Source organism: Ipomoea nil, unplaced genomic scaffold (genome assembly GCF_001879475.1).
Source record: "Ipomoea nil cultivar Tokyo-kokei standard unplaced genomic scaffold, Asagao_1.1 scaffold2926, whole genome shotgun sequence".
NCBI classification, from domain to species: domain Eukaryota; kingdom Viridiplantae; phylum Streptophyta; class Magnoliopsida; order Solanales; family Convolvulaceae; genus Ipomoea; species Ipomoea nil.
The window spans coordinates 2,665,001-2,688,977 of NW_017619354.1; the positions used below are offsets into that span (position 1 = coordinate 2,665,001).

The 23,977-nt window shown below is 36.1% G+C and overlaps 3 protein-coding genes across 7 annotated transcripts; all 3 read left to right on the forward strand.

Annotated features, from left to right (window-relative positions):
- Nucleotides 1-928: 928 nt before the first annotated feature.
- LOC109162176 (FT-interacting protein 1-like) lies at nucleotides 929-4,470 on the forward strand. Of its 4 annotated transcripts, none has more exons than XM_019310904.1 (2): nucleotides 929-1,203; nucleotides 1,902-4,470. In XM_019310904.1, the coding sequence occupies exon 2, from the start codon at nucleotides 1,926-1,928 to the stop codon at nucleotides 4,251-4,253; it is 2,328 nt and encodes a 775-aa protein (XP_019166449.1). In that variant the 5' UTR covers nucleotides 929-1,203; nucleotides 1,902-1,925; the 3' UTR covers nucleotides 4,254-4,470. The 4 variants fall into 4 exon arrangements, with proteins under 4 accessions (XP_019166449.1, XP_019166450.1, XP_019166453.1 ...); XM_019310905.1 differs by having other exon boundaries at nucleotides 929-1,200; nucleotides 1,900-4,470; XM_019310908.1 differs by lacking the exon at nucleotides 929-1,203 and adding an exon at nucleotides 1,530-1,605.
- A 2,359-nt stretch (nucleotides 4,471-6,829) lies between these two features.
- LOC109161685 (protein FAR1-RELATED SEQUENCE 4-like) lies at nucleotides 6,830-9,766 on the forward strand. Its single transcript, XM_019310176.1, has 5 exons — nucleotides 6,830-6,863; nucleotides 7,219-7,780; nucleotides 8,045-8,290; nucleotides 8,659-8,971; nucleotides 9,071-9,766. Exons 1-5 carry the CDS (start codon nucleotides 6,830-6,832, stop codon nucleotides 9,764-9,766), a joined length of 1,851 nt encoding a protein of 616 aa, XP_019165721.1.
- Nucleotides 9,767-18,525: 8,759 nt separating this feature from the next.
- LOC109161610 (FT-interacting protein 1-like) lies at nucleotides 18,526-22,179 on the forward strand. 2 transcript variants are annotated; one of them, XM_019310086.1, is made up of 2 exons: nucleotides 18,526-18,789; nucleotides 19,698-22,179. In XM_019310086.1, exon 2 carries the CDS (start codon nucleotides 19,716-19,718, stop codon nucleotides 21,993-21,995), a length of 2,280 nt encoding a protein of 759 aa, XP_019165631.1. In that variant the 5' UTR covers nucleotides 18,526-18,789; nucleotides 19,698-19,715; the 3' UTR covers nucleotides 21,996-22,179. The 2 variants fall into 2 exon arrangements, with proteins under 2 accessions (XP_019165631.1, XP_019165632.1); XM_019310087.1 differs by having other exon boundaries at nucleotides 19,705-22,179.
- The last annotated feature ends 1,798 nt before the right edge of the window (nucleotides 22,180-23,977 follow it).

Genomic DNA, 23,977 nt, shown 5'->3' on the forward strand with positions numbered 1-23,977 from the left:
CTATTCAATCAACTCACATAAATTGCCTTTTCAATTCAAGTTCCGATGAAATATAAATATTAGTCACAATAATAATTTATTTAGACACAATTTATTATCTCCCTAAGTTCTATAGTATATAATAAGACTGATATAGATAGCCTTCAAAAAAAGACTGATATAGATAATAAACACTTCAAATCCGTTACAATTTAATAAGACCGATATAGATAATAAGCACTTCAAATCCTAATCTCGTGTAGAATGTAATATAATGTAATATAACATGAACCTGATTAGAGCCATCACATGATGCTTTCCACTTATTGGAATTATGAATATACAGAGATGTGCTGTCTCCCACTTACTAGATTTGTACTTCAATGTACTCAAACTATGATATTATACTCTTTCCATAATTGAATATATCTAAACAAAATATCTTCTGATATTGTCATGTAAAAAAAATACAATAATTATTTTAAAAGTTAATAGTTTATAAATTTTCAACTACTTAATAGGACTAAAAAACAATCAAATTAATAAAACCAATCTCAACAAAGAAGGTCAATAAACCTCTCTAATAAGGAATTGCTTTTAAATTTTGTAATTATCATATTAATGAATCTGAATAATTTAACTGAGATTACCCTATACTAAAGTATATTTTAATTAAATATTTATAGAAGTTATATCATTAATAATTGAGATTGAGTGGATTAATAATTTGTAACGGTTTTATTATTTATAAATAAACGCGGTGTATTAATGTATTATTATAGAAATATGAGGCGTGTAAATGTGTAATATATAGGTAATAGGCGAGAGTAGAGTGGGACCAGAAAGCGGGAGAGGGGTCCACATGGTCAAGCAGCAGAGATTAATAAAAGAAACGTAAATAAAAAAGAAAAAGAGAAAAGAAAATGGGGGATTGGGAGACGCAAAATTGACATTAGGCATCAGCAGCAGCATCCAGCGCCCTCACCGACCACTGCAAAAGAGACACAAGAAGACACACACTGCCAGAGAGAGAGAGAGAGAGCTGTGCCGCACTGCCATTTTCTCTCTCTACAAAACCGTACCCTTTTATATTCTCTCTCCCTCTCGCCTGATTCCAAAAAGCATCAAAGACCCACACCCACCCCCCTTTGCTTTTTCTCTCTAGTCTCTGTTCAGAGTTTCACTACCCACTATCTCCTCTTCAGCTCCCATGAACACTTGAAGGTATATTCTTTTACATTCATCCCTTTCCGCTTCTCTATCTGTTTCCATCTGTAGCTGTTTCTGAAAAAAAAAAACAACATTGATATAGAGCAGACATTCTTGATTTTGCCACTTTTTTTTATTCTGCATTTGATACTGGCTCTCTCTCTCTCTTTCTTGTTATTATTATTATTTTTTAAAAAATTTATGGACAAGACATTCTTATTATTTTCTGTTTACCTACGTCTAAAGCAACATTTTTAAGCTGGTCTTTTCACTTCTTTTATTAAAAAAAAAAAAGAAAAAAGAAGCCCTCTGGGTTTCTAATGAGCTGCATTTTGCTTAGCGAAGTATAATCTCCATTTACTACAGCAATGTTCTTTGTCATTCTGTTCCTAGAGACCCATTGAAGTGTGTTGTTAAGTATGGGGTTACAACTTACAAGTTTGTTCTTTGTTGTTTTTGTTTTTTGGTTCACTGTTCTGTGTGGATTCTGTATTTTTTTTAGTGGGTTCCTTACCTCATTGATGTTACAGGTCTGGAGCCTTCAGATCTAACGTTTTGATAGGCTTTTGTGATTTTTCTTGTTATCACTGTATAAAGCTATCCTCTTTTCTTTTCTCCCAAACCTTATAAAATTTTGTCTGGCTAAGATCTTGGGTCTAATGTTGTTTAATTACTGAACATTTGGCTTAATTTTTTTGTTTTTGTTTGATCAGTGCGATAGAGATAATAACCTGAAGATGCAGAGGCCACAACATGAAGATTTTACTCTTAAGGAGACCAAACCCCACCTGGGTGGAGGGAAGGTCTCAGGTGATAAGCTTACTAGTACCTATGACCTTGTTGAGCAGATGCAATACCTCTATGTCCGGGTTGTGAAAGCCAAGGATTTGCCAGGGAAGGATGTTACAGGGAGTCTTGATCCTTATGTGGAGATTAGGCTGGGAAACTACAAGGGAACTACCCGCCATTTTGAGAAGAGGAGCAACCCTGAATGGAATCAGGTGTTTGCTTTCTCCAAGGACAGGATTCAGGCATCTGTGCTTGAGGTGTCTGTGAAGGATAAGGATTTTGTTAAGGATGATTTTGTTGGTCGGGTTTTGTTTGATCTGAATGAGGTTCCAAAGAGGGTTCCGCCCGATAGTCCTCTGGCACCGCAGTGGTATAGGCTGGAGGACAGGAAGGGGGATAAGGTTAGAGGAGGAGGGGAGCTGATGTTGGCTGTTTGGATGGGTACTCAGGCTGATGAGGCATTCCCCGAGGCATGGCATTCGGATGCAGCAGCTGTTAGCGGGGCTGATGGCCTCGCAAATATAAGGTCGAAGGTATACCTTTCGCCCAAGCTTTGGTACTTGAGAGTTAATGTAATCGAGGCTCAGGACTTGCTCCCGAACGATAAGAGCAGGTTTCCAGAAGTTTTTGTTAAGGCAATTCTGGGAAATCAGGCTCTGAGGTCCAGAGTTTCCATGAACAAATCTATCAATCCAATGTGGAACGAGGATCTAATGTTTGTCGTTGCAGAACCATTCGAGGAGCCTCTCATTTTGAGTGTGGAAGACAGGGTTGCACCCAACAAGGACGAGGTTCTGGGGAGGTGTGCTATTCCTTTACAGTTTGTGGACAGAAGGTTGGATCACAGGCCACTCAACTCCAGGTGGTATAATCTTGAGAAACATATAATCGTCGAGGGGGAAAAGAAGGAAATAAAATTTTCCAGCAGGCTTCACATGAGAATATGCCTGGAAGGCGGGTATCATGTTCTGGATGAATCAACACATCATAGCAGTGATCTTAGACCAACCGCAAAGCAGTTATGGAAACCCAATATCGGTGTTCTTGAAGTGGGTATTATTAGTGCTGGTGGGCTTTCGCCTATGAAGACAAAAGATGGGCGGGCGACAACAGATGCTTACTGTGTGGCGAAATATGGACAGAAGTGGGTTCGAACAAGGACAATAATCGACAGTTTTGGTCCAAAATGGAATGAACAATACACTTGGGAGGTTTTCGATCCTTGTACTGTTATAACTATTGGCGTGTTTGATAACTGTCATCTGCAGGGAGGAGAGAAATCTGGTGGGTCGAGGGACTCGAGAATTGGGAAGGTCAGGATTCGGCTTTCTACCCTGGAGACGGATCGTGTTTACACACATTCTTACCCGCTTCTGGTTTTGCATCCCACCGGGGTAAAGAAGATGGGCGAAATTCAATTGGCTGTTAGGTTTTCTTGCTCTTCCTTGCTTAATATGATGCATATGTACTCACAGCCCCTACTGCCCAAAATGCATTATATCCATCCCTTAACTGTTATTCAGCTCGACAGCTTGAGGCACCAGGCCACTCAGATCGTATGGACGAGGTTGAGTCGGGCTGAGCCGCCTTTAAGGAAAGAGGTAGTGGAGTATATGCTGGATGTTGGTTCCCACATGTGGAGTATGAGGAGGAGCAAGGCTAATTTTTTCAGGATTATGGGCGTTTTAAGCGGGCTAATTTCTGTCGGGAGATGGTTCGATCAAATATGCAACTGGAAAAACCCGATTACAACTGTTCTGATTCACATATTGTTCTTGATTCTAGTCTTGTACCCAGAGCTCATCCTCCCTACTGTGTTCCTCTACCTGTTCTTGATTGGAGTGTGGAACTACAGATGGAGGCCAAGGCATCCTCCCCACATGGACACGAGGCTCTCGTGTGCTGACAATGCCCATCCTGACGAGCTCGATGAGGAGTTCGATACGTTCCCCACCTCCCGCCCTCCCGATGTTGTGAGGATGCGATATGACCGCCTGAGAAGCATTGCGGGACGGGTTCAAACCGTGGTCGGGGATTTAGCTACTCAAGGGGAAAGGCTGCGGTCTCTGCTCAGCTGGAGAGACCCGAGAGCTACAGCGCTGTTCGTGCTCTTCTGCCTCGTGGCTGCCATTGTCCTCTATGTCACGCCCCTCCAAGTCGTCGTGCTTTTGATTGGATTCTACACCTTGAGACACCCGAGGTTCCGCTACAGGCTTCCCTCCGTGCCCCTTAATTTCTTCAGAAGGTTACCGGCTAGGACAGACTGCATGCTATGAATTGCATGCGTGCATGCCTTCATCTTTACATTCTAGTTCTTCTGTGTTAAGTTGTTGTTAGAAGTTGGGCAACTGATGCGAATCCAATCCATGTCTGTTTTTTATTTGTAGTGTTGTAGGTTGTTATGTCGTTTTCGGGAACCTTAATGTTATTTTAAGGGCTAAATGGCTAATAGCTTGAAAGAGTTATGTGCATCTGTGGTCAATTGCAGTTTTAGTCATATTTTACAATTTTTTTTTGAGTTCATTAAAAGTGATAATTGGACAAATTGCATGAAATAGATTAGTTTAGGGATTTAATTGTATTTTTTTTTTAAGTTCAGTGATCTAATTATATTATCGTGTATTCAGTTTAATGGTCTATTTGATTCTTAATCCAAAACAAAATGTATATATAAATTATTAGATGTTTTGGTAACTTAGTATTAAGTTCAGTGGTCTATTAGATGTATATATTCGTTCTCTGTTTTTTTTTGTTTAGAAAACTTGTTTACTAATACTTATCTTTTCAAAATTATTTTTTTGTTTAACGTTATAAAAGTAACACAATATTATTTTCGTGTGATTTTTAGATTTTAGATTTAATATATTTTTACATATGTTTGGTTTTATATTTAATATATTTTTACATATGTTTAGTTTAAATAAAATAAATTTATTTTTATTGTACTTTTATGTCTAATATATGTAAAATTTTTACATAAAAATTAATAAATATATTTGAACTAATAACTTACTTTTTTTTTTTAATACTACTGACTCTATTACAATGCAGTATCTGTTCATAACTATTTTCTCAACTTATTAAAGCACAAAGAGTCAATATCATAACGACTTTCTCAACTTATTAAAGCACAAAGAGTCAATATCGCCTCCACTGATGCTCGATCCCACAACCTCCCATATGGGGGAGTAACCCTAACCTATACTTAGTTCACTTAAAATTTAGTTTAGATAATATTAATATTTTTTTGAGCTAACATTTAAAATATTTTTTGGATATATTCATTTGAATGACATGTATATGAATATATAATTTTTACTTTGAATTCTAATATATGTGAGATTTTAATATCTCATATCTGGACCGAATTTGTATTACGATATAACATAATTAAAAATATCTTAACTAATAATCTATTGAGTTCTATCAAAATCTAAAACATTTTATAGAGTTCAATTCTTAATTTTGATAATATAAGTAATGCCTAACTTTAAAGTGTAAGCAAATAAGTTATGTTTAAATAAATAAAGTAAGTAGAAAAGATAGAAGATTGTGACAATTAAAAGAAGATGATAATAAATATAATCATAGTAATGTGGTTATAGTGACATATAACCAAATAGATGATAGATTATTCTGTTTTTCATTTAGAAAATTGTTTTTAAGAGTGTTCCTGTTTTTAAAATGAAAAACTGTGCTAGAAAATTTTCGGGACCCATTGAAACACAAAGAGTCAATACCTCCACTTGGGTTTGAACATGTGACTTCCTATTTGAGAGAGTCGCACTTATGTCACTCGACCATGTTTAAGAGTTTATGATTTAATTTATTTATTTTGTTTAATTTAGGGGTTTTTTTTTTTTTTAAATTTTGATTTAGAAATTCACTTTGAGTTTAATAGTTTAGTAGTCATAGTTATGATTTAAAGTGTGTAGTAACTCTATAAAATGCACATAGCAATAATATAAAGTATACTTAATAATGTTATAATAAAATATACCTAATAATGTTGTAATAAAGTGTAACTAATATGAAAGTAGAGTTCAACTTTAGTTTTTAATTCTGGGTTCACTCTATTCTAAAAAATGACATAAATGTGGGGCTTCGAATCTTATTGATGAAAGTTCCGCAAATTATGCCGTGGAAACGTGCTCACCATGCTTGGTGAACACGCTTCCAAACGACGTCGTTTTTGGCGTCGTTTAAAAAAAAAAAAAAAAAACACTGTTCTATTAACGGCGTTAGGAAGGCAGTTATGATCAGACAACTCTTTGCGTTTGATTATTTCCTATTCGCAAATCGCTGAAGGCAATTGTGATCCGACATTCGCGATTCTTTCCTATTCGTGATGGAGGAGACGATGGTTCGAGGAGAAGATTCAACCGATATGATTTCTGCGATTCCAGGTTGCGTTTGATTTTATGCGTTTGATTTCGTTTGATTTATGAGATCATGGATTGTTGAAGATTTAGTTATTTTTATTGATATTTGTTCAGTATCTATGCAGTTTGAATGTTCATAATGGCCGTAAATGTGTATTAGTTCCATGTTTCTGTTATGAATTTTACAAAATGCAATTATGTATTTTCTGTTACAGAGTTATGAATTTTGATACTCTGTTCATGCATGTGATATGAATATTCATAATGTAATAGTAATATGTCCATAACATATTAACTGGTGTGTTACACTGCTTGCATATACTCAGTGAATGAAGATTGTGTTGGTGATTCAATAAGCAATGATCAAGCAGAGTTAAACATTGACATTGATGGCTCGTCTTCAAGTCCAGGTTCTTTTTATTAGTTGGTGTATCATGAATGTTGTTTCTTGTAGGTGTAGGTACTGATTCATGGTGATTATATGCAAATTGAATGTTGTGATTGGTATTAATAATCTGTTCACGTTATGAATTTACAGTTTGAGGTTATGAATTTTCCGTTATGTTATTATGAATTTTCCATATGAGGTTATGAATTTTATGTTATGAGGTTATGCATTTAATGCCATGAGTATCTATGCAACTTTGAATGCTCATAATGTCACAAATGTTATTGATATCCGGTTTTTGTTATGAACTTTCTTATATGATGTTATGAATTTTATTCTTTGTGATTATGAATGTTCTCACATGAGATTATGAATTCTATAGTGTAGCATATTACATTCATTATAGGTGAAATCCACATTCATAGTTTAGTAGTTGGTATAGGTGTGGTTATATTTTTGTTGCAATTGCAGTTGATGAAGACTTGGTGGGTGTTGTAGTAAGAAATGTTGACGAAGCTTTTGAGTTATATAATGGATATGCATACAGAGTTGGTTTTAGTGTGAGGAAAGGCCAACAACGTTATAAGGCATCTACTAAGTCAATTCAGATGAAGAGGTTCTTCTGTGCTAAGGCTGGGTATAAGCAGAAACCAAACAGTGGTGTTAAGCTTTATTCAAAGATTGATATGAGGACTGGATGTGGTGCATTTGTTCAGTTTGATGTGGGGGGTGATGGGATGTGGACAGTTACAAAACACTTGAAAGAGCACAATCACGAGTTATGTTCATTTGGCAAGAGTCATCTGCTTCGGTCGCATAGAAGAGTGGGAAACAATCAGCTTGAATATTTAAAAGACATGAAGAGTAGTGGTGTTGCATTGGCGGATGGTATGAGGTTTTTGAAACATCAGTCAGGGGGCTCTCCATTGGTTGGCTTTACCAACCGCGATGCTTACAATTCGATGGCTTTTGTGAGTTTGAAGTGTTTGGATGGATCGGATTCAAATTCTTTGGTTGAGATATTCAGGAGGAGGCAATCTAATGAGGCTGATTTCTTTTTTGATTTCGAAGTTGATTTGGATGGAAGATTGTGTAGTTTTTTTTGGAGGGATGGTCAAATGAGAAGGGATTATGAGGTGTTTGGTGATCTGTTAGTGCATGATACAACATACCGCACTAACAAATATGATATGATTTGTGGTCCTTTTGTAGGGATGAACCATCATTGCATGAATGTAATGTTTGGTTGTGGTTTTTTGATGAATGAGAGGATAGAGTCATTTGCGTGGTTGTTTAGAGCGTTTTTAAGATCCATGGATGGCAAGTGTCCACAGACTATCATGACGGATCAATGTTCAGCTATGGCTGCTGGCATTTCCATGGTGTTTCCTACATCACGCCATCGTCTTTGCATATGGCATATTGGTGAGAATTCGAAGAAGCATATTAAGGCATTGAGGAATCATAAGGATTTTCTGGATATGTTTAATTGTGTGTTGAAATACACCGAGACTGAAGCTGAATTTGAGGTTTACTGGACAAGGTATGTTATTATGAATTTACATTATATAATTCTGAATTTTCTGTCATGTCATTATGGATTTTCTGTTATGTCATTATGTATTTTCTGTTATATGATTTATGAATTTTCTAATATGAGATTATGAATTCACAGTTATACAATTCTGGATTTCCTGTGTTATGTCATTATGTATTTTCTGTTATGTCATTATGTATTTTCTGTTATATGATTTATGAACTTTGTAATATGAGATTATGAATTCACAGTATTCAATTATGTATTTTCTGTTATGTCATTATGTATTTTCTGTTACATGATTATGAACTTTGTAATATGAGATTATGAATTTTCAGAATATGAGTAATAAACATGTGTTTTAACCTTTTCAGGATGGTTACAAAATATAATTGTCATAAGAATACATGGCTAGAGAAGCTTTATGACTGTAGGGAGAAGTGGTGTCCAGCGTTCAACAAGGATTATTTCTCCGGGGGTATTTTATCTTCGCAAAGGAGTGAAAGCACAAATCATGCAATTTCTAGGAGGCTGTCCAAGACTGCTGGTTTATGTGATTTTTATTCATCATTTGTGAGTGTTATATCTGAATGGAGAAGTAAGGAAAATGGCGAGGATTTCCGGTGTTCTCAAGGAGTACCCGCCATGATGTTGGATCATGTGAAACTCCTTTCACATGCTAGAGAGGTTTATACAATTGAGATATATTTTTTGTTCGAGGAACAATTTATGAAAGGTAGCTCTTGTTATCAAGAAATGGTGTTGAACGATGGTTGTATGTGCAAGTATCACGTGTGGCGACCAGACATAGATATCATAAGGCATGAAGTAACCTTTAAGGCAATCAATTTGGATATATGTTGTAGTTGCAAGCTGTTTTCAGAATTGGGAATACTTTGCTGCCACTGCTTACGTATACTTCATGTGCACTGTGTTTCCAGTATTCCCGATAAATACATTCTAAAAAGATGGACTAAAAAGGCTGTTGAGCGTACAAACGTGGACATTGCATCTGTGTTTTATAATGGTGGTGTCCCTTCTTCAATTTGGGCTGTTGAGATTAGTAGGAAATTTCAAAGGCTTATTGTTTCTAGCCAAGATAACAGTGTTGCTAGACAATTATGTGATGAAGCCGTTGAGAATGCAAGGAAAAACATTGAAGCTGAGATTGGGGATGTGAACACTGAGGAGGGTGCTGTGTCTTCGTCAAGTGGTATTGTCCAAGACCCCTCAAGCCGGAGGGGTAAAGGTGTGAGAAATAAAAGGAGTAGTAGTGTTATTGAGAAGAAGTACAATGCAGCAAGGGGAAGAAAGAGCGCTGCAAACAAGCTTGCTTCAATTACAAAGGGCTCTGTCCAATCATTGGTCTTGGAAAATATTTCAGAGATTGCTCGTGATGGATATCTTGTACATCCAAGCACCGGGGGTTCACAATTTGTTCATTTTAATAAGAATGTAGACCACGATGTAGCTATAGACTGAGATCATGTTAACAGTATGTACTTATGAATTTTATGATTTTTAGATATAGGTTGAGAATTATGTGTCAGATTATGAATTTTCCTTTGCCAGTTTATGAACTTTCATTTACCAGTTTATGAACTTTCCTTTACCAGTTTATGAATTTTCCTTTATGTGATTATAAATTTTCCTCTATGTCTCAGATTATGAATCTTCTTTTATCTGATTATGAATTTTCCTTTATGTGATTATGAATTTTCCTATATGTGATTATGAATTTAGAGTATGTGCTTATGTATTTTATGCTATTTAGATTTTATGAGAATTATGTGCCAGATTATGAATTTTCCGTTGCCAGTTTATGAACTTTCATTTACCAGTTTATGAACTTTCATTTACCAGTTTATGAATTTTCCTCTATGTGATTATGAATTTTCCTCTATGTCTCAGATTATGAATCTTCCTTTATCTGATTATGAATCTTCCTTTATGTGATTATGAATTTTCCTATATGTGATTATGAATTTAGAGTATGTGCTTATGTATTTTATGCTATTCAGATTTTATGAGAATTATGTGTCAGATTATGAATTTTCCTTTTGCCAGTTTATGAACTTTCATTTACCAGCAATAGATTGTGTATTCATAGGTGCAAAATATCTGTGCACATTACAAAATATCAACAGTCAAGATTTGCTTCATGTTCACAACATATTCAAACACCAAAAAGCGGTATAGTTTCACTTCTTCTTTGAGAGATCCTTGGCTGCCTTCATAACTCGCAATCTTTCAGTGTTCCTACCCCATGTGATAATGTTTGATGCGTATTTAGCTCTAAGCTCCCAAATGAAGTCAGCCTTCAAAAAAAAAAAAAAAAAGATGTTAAAAAACAAAACAAAAAAAAACAAAAAAAAGCAAATCTAAGTTGAAATTAATATATCTTATACTCTTACGTTTACATGGGTGCCTATCTTGAATCCACTGTCCCAATCTTGAACATTCCCCTTGTAGGACTCCATGTGTCGCATGACATATATGGCACAATCAATGACATTGTCAAGCTCCTTCCAAGGAATGGCCAAGTATGATACAGGAAGGTTTTGTATCTTACGGAGTAGGGGGGATTTTTCTGCAGTCAAGTACTCTTTCAAAGCATTCATCTGGACAAAAATGAAACTAGTGTGATTATGATTCACATGAAATGTATAACAAACGTTTGAAAGGTCAAGTTTAAGGTTAAGTTACCAGTAGATTTGGGCAATCTTCATACTTGTCAGCTTCAGTAACACCTTTCGGCAACATCTTGTTGTCAATGATTTCAACACTTTTTGAGATGGTGTTGATGCAGACAACAAAGTAGTGTTCGTGTCGAAGTACGGGGAAAAATAGCTAACATCAAAAGAAGTAGTTAGAATAGAGAAGAAATATGTAATTAATGAATAAATGTTGAAGGTGGGTAATTATAAATTACCAAATCAGCATCATTGACATCAAGATTTTCAAATTTTGAAATCTCATACTGTAATCGCTCATTGAAATTATCCTTCCGCTTTTGAAGCGGAAGATTCTTCATCCACTGTTCAGATGGGTCGAGTTGAAGCTAAGGGGAAAAAAATACGTATCAATGATAAGTTGTGCAATATGTAATGGCAGTCATACGTAATTCATGATATCATAACATAAAATCCATAATATTACAAAGAAAATACATAACAACAAAACAGAAAATTCATAATATCAAAGTTGTAATTTCATAACTCACAATAGAAAATTCATAATGCCATATGGGAAAATTCATAATCTCACATTAGAAAGTTCATAATATCAAAAATGTAACTTCATAAACTCACAATAGAAAATTCATAATATGATATGAGAAAATTCATAATCACACACAGAAAATACTTAAAATCCATAATATTACAAAGAAAATACATAACCACAGAACTGAAAATTCATAATATCAAAGTTGTAATTTCATAACTCACAAATAGAAAATTCATAATGCCATATGGGAAAATTCATAATTTCACACAGAAAATACATAATCTCACATCAGAAAGTTCATAATATCAAAAATGTATCTTTATAAACTCACAATAGAAAATTCATAATCACAAATATAAAATACATATTTACATGACATAAAATACAGAATGGTTTAACAGGAGATTCAGAAGTGAGCAGAGTAAAAATTGTTGTTATTAACTTACATGTACCAACGTGCTAAAATAGATACACTTTGGCTTCCCCAACGCCCGTTTTGTGTTGAGGAGTGTAAGCCTCAACGCCCATACATCTATGAATGTGTTAAAAATTTCACCGCTTCGGAGGGTGTGGAAATCTCCTCTTGTCATTGAGAAATCATCAAAGATAAACAGAGTTTCACTATATGAACAAAAAATTTTGATAAATAGGTAAATAAATTAATATATGGTTGTAAATGTGAAATATAAATGAAAATAAAAAGTTTTCTAAATGGTTAGAGTCAAACATACTCCACTGGATGATCTGTAGAAACATCCATGAAGGCGTAGTTTGATACGGCCCTCTCGGTCACACTGGCATTATGGACAAATGGCACATTCTTTGTCCAAAAAGGTGATCTCAAGTTTAACGGGATGTTTTTGTATTTCCGGACTGGTCTCTTTCGCCTGGTGACATCCTCGACATCAGATTCACTGTCCAGAAATGCACTGTAAACACACGAAGATAGTTAATATCATCATAGTTGCACAATTTCAGGTTAGAAAGTTCATAACTGCAGTACATAAAATTCATAAATACAGAACAGAAAATACATAACTGCATATCAGAAAGTTAATAATATCAAAAATGTAATTTAATACTCATAATAGAAAACTCATAATCTCATATGTGAAAATTAATAATATTTCAGAAGAAAAGTCATAATATAATATCAGAAAGTTCATAACACAATTTCATATTCTAATTAGTTTACCTATCAATATCGTCGAGGGTAGCAGGTAGTGTAGCAGCAGGCGTAGAAGTATTAGCAGCATCAGGGACATCTCTGGCGAATGGAACCTTGATCAATGGAGTTATTTCTCGTCTTTCAGAACTTGATGTAGCAGGGGTAGCAGCATATGCTTCAGAAGATGAAGCAGTAGGGGTAGCAGCAGTGGTAGGAACATGCGTAGGAGCAGGGAAAGCAGCAGGGGAAGAAACAGCCGTAGCACCAAGCGTATCAGTAGGGGTTGTAGCAGGGATAGCGGTAGGAGTAGTAGAGAGTGTAGCAGCATCAGCAGCACCGGGAGTGTCTTTCACAATGTTCTCAACAAGGGCATCCAATTCATCTTCATCCATTGCACTTTGCTCACGTGGTTCATCAACCAATGGTGCCGGGGTATAAGAGATCCCTAAATCAAATGAGGGAGGGTCAATCTCCATTTGCCGATTGGTCTTATGGAAGGCTTCAACCAAGGCATCAACAGCCTTTGTGAAAGACTCTTGGCCAAAGAAGATGTCGTCTAGTTGAGAGGAGGTTGGAGTTGGTGGTCTTTCTATTGTGCTTGCAACGCCAATCATGGTGGAAATTCCAGAAAATGCGGCCTTCATAACATCCACCGGTGCGTTTTGTCTGCCAACTTCAGCCATAGCCTCACCGAATTCCAAGACATCAGCAGCAAGGCGTTGTAGAACCCGCGTGACCCTATCAACACTAGACGGCGGCACAGAGATGGTTGGGACTGGTTGGGCGGAAGTAGAAGCGATACAATCAGCAGTAGGCTTTGCAATACGAGGGATAACTTTCCCTTTACCATATCCGCCCGACCTTTTCTCAGCGGAAACCCTTTGCCGTGCAAGTTTACTTGTCCATGCAGTAATGCTTGGATATGTTCTTTGAATGCTCATTCCTTTGAATTGGACCCGATCAAAGTAGAATAGCTACAATGTTGAACAAAAAGGTAAAATAAAAAAGTTATAATCACAGAATTCATAATTACACTACAGAAAATTCATAATATCATAATAGAAAATTCATAATCCATATGAACATTATATTCAACTATCATATTATGGATTTTATGTTATGCAATTATGAACTTTCTATTATGAGATTCATTATTGCATAATACTATAAGAACATTCATAATGATAACAAGGAAAATTCATAATTACATAAAGGAACATTCATAATCAAATAAAGGAAAATTCATAACCTGACAAATACAATTCTCACAAAATGTAAATAGCATAAAATTCATAAGTACATACTGTAAATTCATAATCACATAAAGGAAAATTCATAATATGACACATATAATTCTCATAAAATCTAAACAGCATAAGAGTCATAAGTACATACTCTAAATTCATAATCACATATAGGAAAATTCATAATCACATAAAGGAAAATTCATAATCAGATAAAGGAAGATTCATAATCTGAGACATAGAGGAAAATTCATAATCACATAGAGGAAAATTCATAAACTGGTAAAGGAAAGTTCATAAACTGGTAAATGAAAGTTCATAAACTGGTAAATGAAAGTTCATAAACTGGCAAAGGAAAATTCATAATCTGACACATAATTCTCATAAAATCTGAATAGCATAAAATACATAAGCACATACTCTAAATTCATAATCACATATAGGAAAATTCATAATCACATAAAGGAAGATTCATAATCAGATAAAGGAAGATTCATAATCTGAGACATAGAGGAAAATTCATAATCACATAGAGGAAAGTTCATAAACTGGTAAATGAAAGTTCATAATCTGGCAAAGGAAAATTCATAATCTGACACATAATTCTCATAAAATCTGAATAGCATAAAATACATAAGCACATACTCTAAATTCATAATCACATATAGGAAAACTCATAATCACATAAAGGAAAATTCATAATCAGATAAAGGAAGATTCATAATCTGAGACATAGAGGAAAGTTCATAATCACATAGAGAAAAATTCATAATCACATAGAGGAAAATTCATAATCTAACACATATAATCTACAATCTGAATATCATAAGATTCATAAGTGGAGCTAGAGCTTACCAATATGAATGTCATTGGTCCAGTAAAGAAGCTATTACTTTTCTTCCTGTACTGCTCGATGGACTTGATCAGAGAGTTGTAGGTGTAGCCACACCAGTTGTACTCCTTTATCTCGTCAACATTAATCAAGGAGTTGAGGATTCTGTTGTTGCAGTAGCGGTTCTGAAATCCCCTCATCATGCATGAAACAGTCAAGACCATGAAGTCTCTCTTAAAGTCATCTCCAGAATCTCCCCTCTGAACTATGACATCTCCCATCTGGGTAGTGACTGGGGAACCAAGCTTAATATTCCACCGTTCCCTCCAGCTTTTCAAGAGAGCCCTGTATTCTGGTGTCCCCTGTTCATCATATTTTGGGGCCTCAACAACCTTCTTTTCTCCTCTTGGAATGCCAAGAGTGTACTCAACGTCCTCTTCATCAACTGTGAGCTTGTCGTTCTCCAGCTTGAAATGTGTTTGGAAAACCTCAAAGTTGGCTATCAAATACTGAACTAATTGTGACTCATTTGCGCACAATTGAAGGTCCAACAGGGCTCCAAATCCAATATCACGGACATCTTGTTTTTGTTCTGGCAGTAGTTGTTGTACAAGCCTAAACATGGTCTTTGGTCCCATCCGTGTGCTGAAGTAGGGAGTAGAACTCCCCTCTGCACAATCACCTCCAATGTCTGTGTTGCCCCTATGTCTGTCATTTATTTGCTTTGACCTCTTTTCTCTAATAACTTCTTGCTCGAGCAGGTCATCAGAGTGCTGCTGGGATGGTTGAGCAGCCTGTGAGTCAAGTACAGCCCGTGTTGTTCTTTTTCTCTTGCTTTTTGTTGTAGGGGTGACTGCAGTGTTGTGTTCAGCCGCCGTCTGTGAGGGTTGTGATGGTTCTGCAGCTTGAGAGCTCAAGACTGCCTTTGTTTGTGAGCGTGTTGTCCTTCGTTGAGCAGTGTCCATTGCTTTTATTAAAAACGTTAGAAAGCAAGTAACTCATATACAACATATAATATAGATTGATGGAAGGAAAATATATTCCTTATTTCAGTAGAGGGGGGATGGGGAGTGCCGAATAAATCCAGCCATGCTCTACCGAAAAGAATATAATGTCCTTCAATAACAGTTACACATAATTGGTAATATAGTAACATAAAATTCATAATTTCACAAAGAAAATTCATAATACCAGAACAGAAAATTCATAACCTTAGAACAGAAAGTTCATAACTGCAATATAGATCAGAATCCATAATCTCATATGAGAAAATCCATAATTCCATATTGTCCATCAATAACAGTCACATATAATTGATAGTATAGTAACATACAATTCATAATATCTCACAAAGAAAATTCATAACCTCAGGACAGAAAATTCATAACTCCAAAACAGAAAGTTCATAACTGCAACATAGAAAATTCATAACTACAGAACATAAAATTGACAACTCACAATACAGAATTCATACTCTCATACGAGAAAATTCATAATCTCTAACAGAAAATACATAACCACATATAAGAAAGTTCATAACAGCAAAAATGTAATTTCATAGGCACAATAGAAAATTCATAATCTCACACAGAAAATACATATTTGCATGACATAAAATACATATTTGCATGACATAAAATACATAAGTGAATGGACGTTATGGACATTCAAAGCTTGCATAGAAAGTGAATAAACAGCAGTAAAAACCATATACGAATCAATTCATAATGGTTAATCTACACGTATATAATGCTACAGATATACATTCATAAGCTCATAACATTACATTCAAAACCCCATTTCAAAATTTCGAAATATGTACACAGAATACAAATACCCTAAATCATAAACACGAAAATACCTGTAATACAAGTGAAGGAACGTTGAGAATGAGCAATGGAGAGGCTGTATCCTTTGATAGCTACGTGAGAACGTCAAATTTTGTTTTACAAATGCGAGAACAAGGAATCCGAGAGCAGAGGTGAATGGCTGTGGAGCAGAGTGTTTGAGAGTGATCGAAGGAAATGGCTGGGGAAGATGAAGCGATAGAAGAGAGCTCGAGAGTGGTGTTCCAGAGAGCAGAGCGATGGAGGTTGCTTGGAGAGGAAGTGAAATGGCGTAGTGGAGAAGCGGAAATGCTATGGCGCGTTTAATTTTTAAAAAAAAAAAAAATGTGAGTGGTGGGAGTTAACGGTGCCACTTACGGGCACCGTTAGTCCCACTCACTCTAAACGGTGTCGTATGGAACCGTGTTCACCAACCATGGTGAACACGGTTCCATGGCATAACATCTCTGAAAGTTCCTTGTAGACTCAAATAACTCAATGTATAGATAAGGGTTGTGAACTAGGGGTGTAAATGAGCCGAGCCGAGCTCGAACTTGGGTAGGCTCATGCTCATGCTCGTGCTTGTTAATGGAGGTTCGGCTCGAGAACTGATGCTCGAGCTCGAGTTCGAGCTCGATTTTGACATTGAATTTGACATATTTAATACTTTTGATTTAAAATTCAAACTACTTTGTTTTACCAATACATAATTAATAAAAGGGAAAATGACACTTTTTTCCCCTGAGTTATATACTTATAGCACTTTTCCCCCCTGAATTATTTAAGTGGCTCTTTTCCCCCCTAAAATGTTAAATGGACATATTTACCCTTAAAATAAATATTTCATTTATTTTTCTTCTCCAACAAATTATTACTATAATTTGATTCAAACCAAACAGATATTATAGCAACCAAACCAAAATATTCCAATTACAATTTAGAATCAAAACGCGATATTTAGAGTTTATTAAAATCGCAAATCGAAATGGCCGGTTCATGTTCCGAACTGAAAAAATAAAATACATTTATTGTTGAATTTAGACTATTTTAAAATAAAAAATAAAATAAAATTTAAAATAAAGACGGTTCAAAATCACGAACCGGATCCGAAACCGCCGGTTCACGGTTCATGATCCAATTTTTTTGGTTCATAAATTTAATAAATTGAAATCTAAATATTGGATTCTAGATCTGAATCATAACCGGAAACTTTTAATTCGATTGCTATAGTGTCCGGTTCAGTTCGAACCGAACCGTGGTCATTGCTACATATACACAATAATTTGTTGGAGAAGTAAAATAAATAAAATATTTACTTTAAGGGTAGAAATGTCAATTTAATATATCAGGGAGAAAAACCACCACTTTTAAAATAATTGAGGGGGCTAATGTGCTTACATAAATAATTGAGGGGGAAAAAGTGCTATAAATATATAACTTAGGGGGAAAAAGTGCCATTTTCCCTTAATAAATTTTTTTTAGGAATTTTGAGTTTAAAATTTTAATTTCTAATTGTTATATATATATATATATATATATATATATATATATATATATATATATATATATATATATATATATATATATATATATGGTTCGCGAGCGGTTCGACGAGTCACGAGCCTAGAATATCTAGGCTCGGCTCGAGCTCGATTGCTAAACGAGCCGTTCGAGCTCGGCTCGAGCTTAATTTTGACCGAGCTCGAGCCGAGCTTTAACCGAGCCGCTCGCAAGCGGCTCGCGAGCTGCTCGGCTCATTTACACCCCTAGTGTGAACACACAAGTTATTGAGATTTATGATTAGTCGGCTATAATTGAATATATATATATATATATATATATATATATATATATATATATATATATATATATATATATATATATATATATAATGACTTAAAAATAGAGAATAGGTCCAGACGTCCAGTTGAACGTAAAACTCCGGGCAATGGAGTTGTGTGTTTATGCGCAGGTCAACGGTGTGCCACTGCCCAACTCCTAGCTCCCATTCTTCATCTCTCTATTATTTCCATTATCCGTTCTCCAGGCCGGCCGATTGAAGATTTCCTTTTCTACTGTATATCTATCTACGTACCTTCACTCACTGTAACACAAGCATGATCATCTAAATACTACAGACTAAATATATATCATATCCCTTCATTTCTCCTCCGATCCTCGATCAGTTTCAATTCCATCAAGCTCAGGTACACTTGTTTCTGCTTGCTCTCAATCTGTGAATAATTGTGCTAACAAAAATGTTCACTCTACATATCTACTGCTACGGATTGTTGCTAATTGCTAACCACATAATCAGGATCAAGAGATGGGCCCTTGCGCACTGAATTATTGATTGTTTATAACCAAAATGCATTCTGATTTTGTTTTATTTTTGCTTCTTACAGATTTACTGTTTTAAAAATCAAGATGGTCTTATTTGGTAATATAGTTAAACAGTTAATATAAATGTTTGATTAATTAGCTTTTTGTAACGCTCCAAAACGCTAAAATTCAAAAAGTTGCTTAAAACAGCTTTTTTTTTTGATAATCTTTTTGAGAAAGTCATTTTGTATGTAATCAGCTAATAGCTAATTTACCAAACATCTTTCTACAATCAGCTAATGCTATCAACTAGTCAAACTCACTAACTCAATCAGCTAACAACTATTTACCAAACACTCATATGTCTTTGCTTTATAAGAAATTAAGAACGAAAGATGCATAATTTATTTCTTTTTGGATTGCAGCCGATTTATTCTCTTTGATTTAGTATATTGACTTGGTTCTTTGTTACCCGCAAAGGTGAAATTCCCGCCCCACATCCCACACCCCAGCCTGGCTTGATAGGATAGTGGAGGCTAAATCAGGGTAACTTAGTAGGTGGGAGGACCAATGTGCGGTGCCCACAAGGAGTCCACGGGTGTAATTTTTAATTAAATTGTGGTAGCTAGTCTAACTTGATCCTATGTCTTAACCCACAATCTGCTACACAAGAGAGCTGCCCGTGCGGGCAACTTGATTCTTTGTTGATTATGTAGTTTATTGTTGGAGTTCTGTATTGTATTTAGCCTTTTTTGCTCGTTCTGTGTTTAATACTCTGCACTTGTTTGGGTAGAGAACAGAAAACCTTGAAATGCAGAGCACTTTAATTAAAGAGATCAAATCCAATGTTGGTGGAGGCAAGGTCACAGCTGGTGACACTGTTGAGGAGATGCAGTACCTGCATGTGTATGTTGTCAAAGCTAGAGATTTACCTGCTAAGGATATTACCGGAGATATTGATCCTTATGTTGAAATTAGGCTGGCTAGCTGTAATGCTATAACCCAACACATAGAAAAGAATAGCAATCCTGTGTGGAATCAGGTATTTTTGTTCTCCAAGGACGATCACATTCAGAGTTCTGTGCTAGAAGTGACCGTGAAAGATAAGGATTTTGTTGAGGATGATTTTGTTGGCTGGGTTTCATTTGATTTGAGTGAGATCCCATCTAGTATCCCCCGGGATGTTTCACTTGCACCGCAATGGTATAGATTGAAGGGCAGGAGGGGGGATAGGGCTGAAGGGGAGTTGATGTTGGCTGTTTGGATGGGTAGTGCTCAATTCAGTGACACATTCCCTGAGGCATCAAGTTCGCAACCTCGAGCTGTTAATGTTGCTGATGACTTTGTAAATACAAGGCCCAAGGTGTACTTCTCGCCCAGGCTTTGGTACTTGAGAGTGAATGTGATTGAGGCTCATGACTTGTTGCCAAATGATCAGAGCAGGCCCCTAGAAGTTTATGTTAAGGCAATTGTGGGATATCAGGTTGTGAGGACCAGAGTTTCTGCAAATAAATCCACCAATCCAATGTGGAATGAGGATCTAATGTTTGTAGTTCCAGAGCCATTTGAGGAGATTCTCATTTTGAGTGTGGAAGACAAGGATGAGGTTCTGGGAAGGTGTGCTATTCCTTTACAGTACGTCGACAGAAGGATGGATCATAGGCCAGTGAAATCCAAGTGGCATAATCTTGAGAAAGTTGCGGTAGAGAGGGAAAAGAAGGAAATAAAAATTTCCAGCAGGATTCGCGTGAGAATATGCCTGGAAGGAGGTTATCATGTTCTTGATGAACCAACACATTATAGCAGTGATCTTAGACCATCAGCTAAGCAGCTACAGAAATCTAATATTGGCATTCTGGAATTGGGTATTCTTAGTGCCCGCGACCTTTTACCTATGAAGAAACGTAGGCCATCAACTACAGATGCTTATTGTGTTGCTAAATATGGCGAGAAGTGGGTAAGAACCAAGACAGTAACAGATAGCCTTGCTCCCGAGTGGAATGAACAATATAGTTGGGAGGTGTTTGATCCTAACACAGTTATCACTATTGGTGTGTTTGATAACTGTAATCTGCAGAGTCCACAGGTTGGATATAGATCTTCTGCTTTGGCAAAAGACTCAAAAATTGGAAAGATCAGGATTCGCCTTTCCACTCTCGACACAGATCGTGTTTATGCATGTTTTTACCCACTTCTGGTTTTGCTTCCCAGTGGAGTGAAGAAGATGGGTGAAATTCAGTTGACTGTTAGGTTTACTTGCTCTTCCTTGCTTAATATAATGCGTATGTACTCACAGCCCTTGTTACCCAAAATGCACCATCTTCAACCCTTAACTGTTAGCCAGACCGACATCTTGAGGCACCAGGCCACTCAGATTGTATCAATGAGCTTGAGTCGAGCTGAGCCACCCGTGAGGAAAGAGGTAGTGGAGTATATGCTGGATGTTGGTTCCAGTATGTGGAGTATGAGGAAAAGCAAGGCCAACTTTTTTAGGATTATGAGTGTTTTGAGTGAGCTGATTTGGATATTGAGATGGTTTGATGGAATATGCAACTGGAAAAACCCGATTACAACTGTTGTGATACATATCCTGTTCTTGATTCTGGTAGTATATCCGCGAAATACCCTGGCTGTTATTTCCCTGTACATCCCCTTGTGTGTTGCCTACAACTACAGATGGAGGCCATGGCACCCTCCTGTTAACACTCTCATATCTCTCGATAATGTTCACCCTGATGAGCTGGATGAGGAATTTGATACGTTTCCAACTTCGCGGCCTGCTGATATAGTGAGGATGAGATATGACCGTCTGAGAAGCATAGCGGGAAGGCTTCAAACGGTAGCTGGCGATCTAGCAACTCAAGGAGAAAGGCTGGTAGGTTTAATGAGGTGGAGAGACCCCAGAGCTACGGTGCTGTTTTTGATTTTGTATTCTGTTGCTGGGATTGTGGTGTATTTCACACCCTTTCAAGTGGTGGCCACCCTTAGTGGATTGTTTGTGTTGAGACATCCGGTTTTTCGCCGCAAGCTTCCCTCTGCACCTGCTAATTTCATCAGAAGATTGCCATCCAGGACAGACGAAATGCTGTAGTACGTGAGGAATGCATGCATGGATATAATATGTAGAGACATACGAGGCTTTTGTTTATAGTATCTGGTGTCTAAGGTTGCCTTATTATATGCTTGTTGCTTTTGTAGGGGCCGGGGGATTGTTCAGTCTAAGGTTGTCAACTTGTCACACACGGGTGTTTAATTTCAAGCGTCAATTTTACACTTATTTTCGTTTTTTATTTATTTTAATTTTTACTCATGGTTAATGCGTCACACATAGATTGACTCGCACGGATTTGGGTCAATCATAAATATGAAAATCAAATCCACACAGCTTTGGATCCGAAAGAAAATGAAGAAGTATAGTATAGACCGTTAGGATATGATAAAACTTGTTATCAATATATAATGTTTTTCTTTGTACTAGTAAAATATATTTGTAATCTATTTTTATTTTCACGACGGTAAATCTTGTTTGTCTATTGTTTTAGCTATTACAAGGTTAGTTGGTGTTTATGGCCAACCTTAAAAATTGGTCGAAAAATTCTGATCATCAGTTACAATTGGTTAAAAAGTTGTAACAACTAATTTAAAATTTGAATTTAGTAAAATTATATATATAAGATCAAAAAAAAAAAAAAAAAAAAAACTTTTGGTCGGTTTCTTTGTCTCCATGGCCAGAGACGAAGAGTTTCTTCGTCACTCTTCGTCTCCGTCTATGGAGACGAAGCTTCGTCTAGACGGAGACGACGTTTCAATGGCTGGAGACGAGGAAACCCTTCGTCTCCGGCCATGAAAACAAAGAAACCGGCCGGAGACGGTTTCTTCGAGTTCTGTTTTTTTTTTTTTTTTTTTTTTTTAATTTTAATTTTAAATAATTATTTTTAAAAAATTATTTTTTAAAAAAAATAATTTAATTTGAGATGACCTGTTGAAAATCGACAAATTGGAGAAATTGCATGAATTTGATTAGTTTAGGGACCTAATTGTTATTTTTTAAATTCGGTGGTCTAATTGCATTATCGTGTGCAATTAGATAGCCTATTTGACCCTTATTCCTTAATTCAAAAACAATTTACTCAAAAAAAAAAAGTTCAAAATAATTCACAAACAATTAAGCATATACGTTTAAAGTTGTCCAATAAAAGCGAATTGAAATATCCTCCCTCTAGACTCTCACACTTCGACCTACAGAATAGTGGAGGGATAAATTACTATAACTCAATGGCTCGAAAGACCTGTCTGGTGTCTACAAGAAGCCCATTATATTGAGTATAACTCTTGCAGCTGTCACGCACAATCCTATATCATTGCCCTCTATCACCTAGGAACCAGATGAGGTGTATGTTACTTTTAAAGTTGCAGTAAGCTGTAAGCAATGTGAAGCATCATGCATACGCAGAAAACCTTAACAGTGCGTTCTGACATAACTGATGAATCTAATTAATTTGCAGCTAGCGATGAGGACAAGAGGGCAGTTTTCTGATGACGGAGAAGTTGGTATTCAACAGACAAGCTAGCTTAGGTTACAGTGCTGCATATATATATGTATATGCTAGCTTCCACTTCAGAATCTATCAGGCATATATTTCCCATCTTTTCAGGCCAACTGCACCCGCTCTGGCTTCACATTATATTCGCCGTTACTTTTCACTGCTTCCCAACTTGTCAAAACTTTTTAATTAAAATTTATACTCCGTATTTTTTTTTTTGTCATCCAGATAAGACATACATCCTCACATAAAACTTATCAAACCTAATATATGGATTACTAAAATTTATAGCCATTTGCACAAATTAAAAGTGATGTTAACTTCCCTACAATATATTTGTGTTTTTGGTTGAATTTTGGATGAAGCAATTGAATTTGAAGTCCTGCATGCTTGGAGCAGGTCAAAAATGCTACTCCGTATTATACGGAGTATTTAAGAGTATTGTTTTTTGAAAAAAAAAAAAAAAAGAAAAAAACTTTAAAAAGATTAGATCTCAACTAATCAGACTGACAAGACAACTTGCTACCGT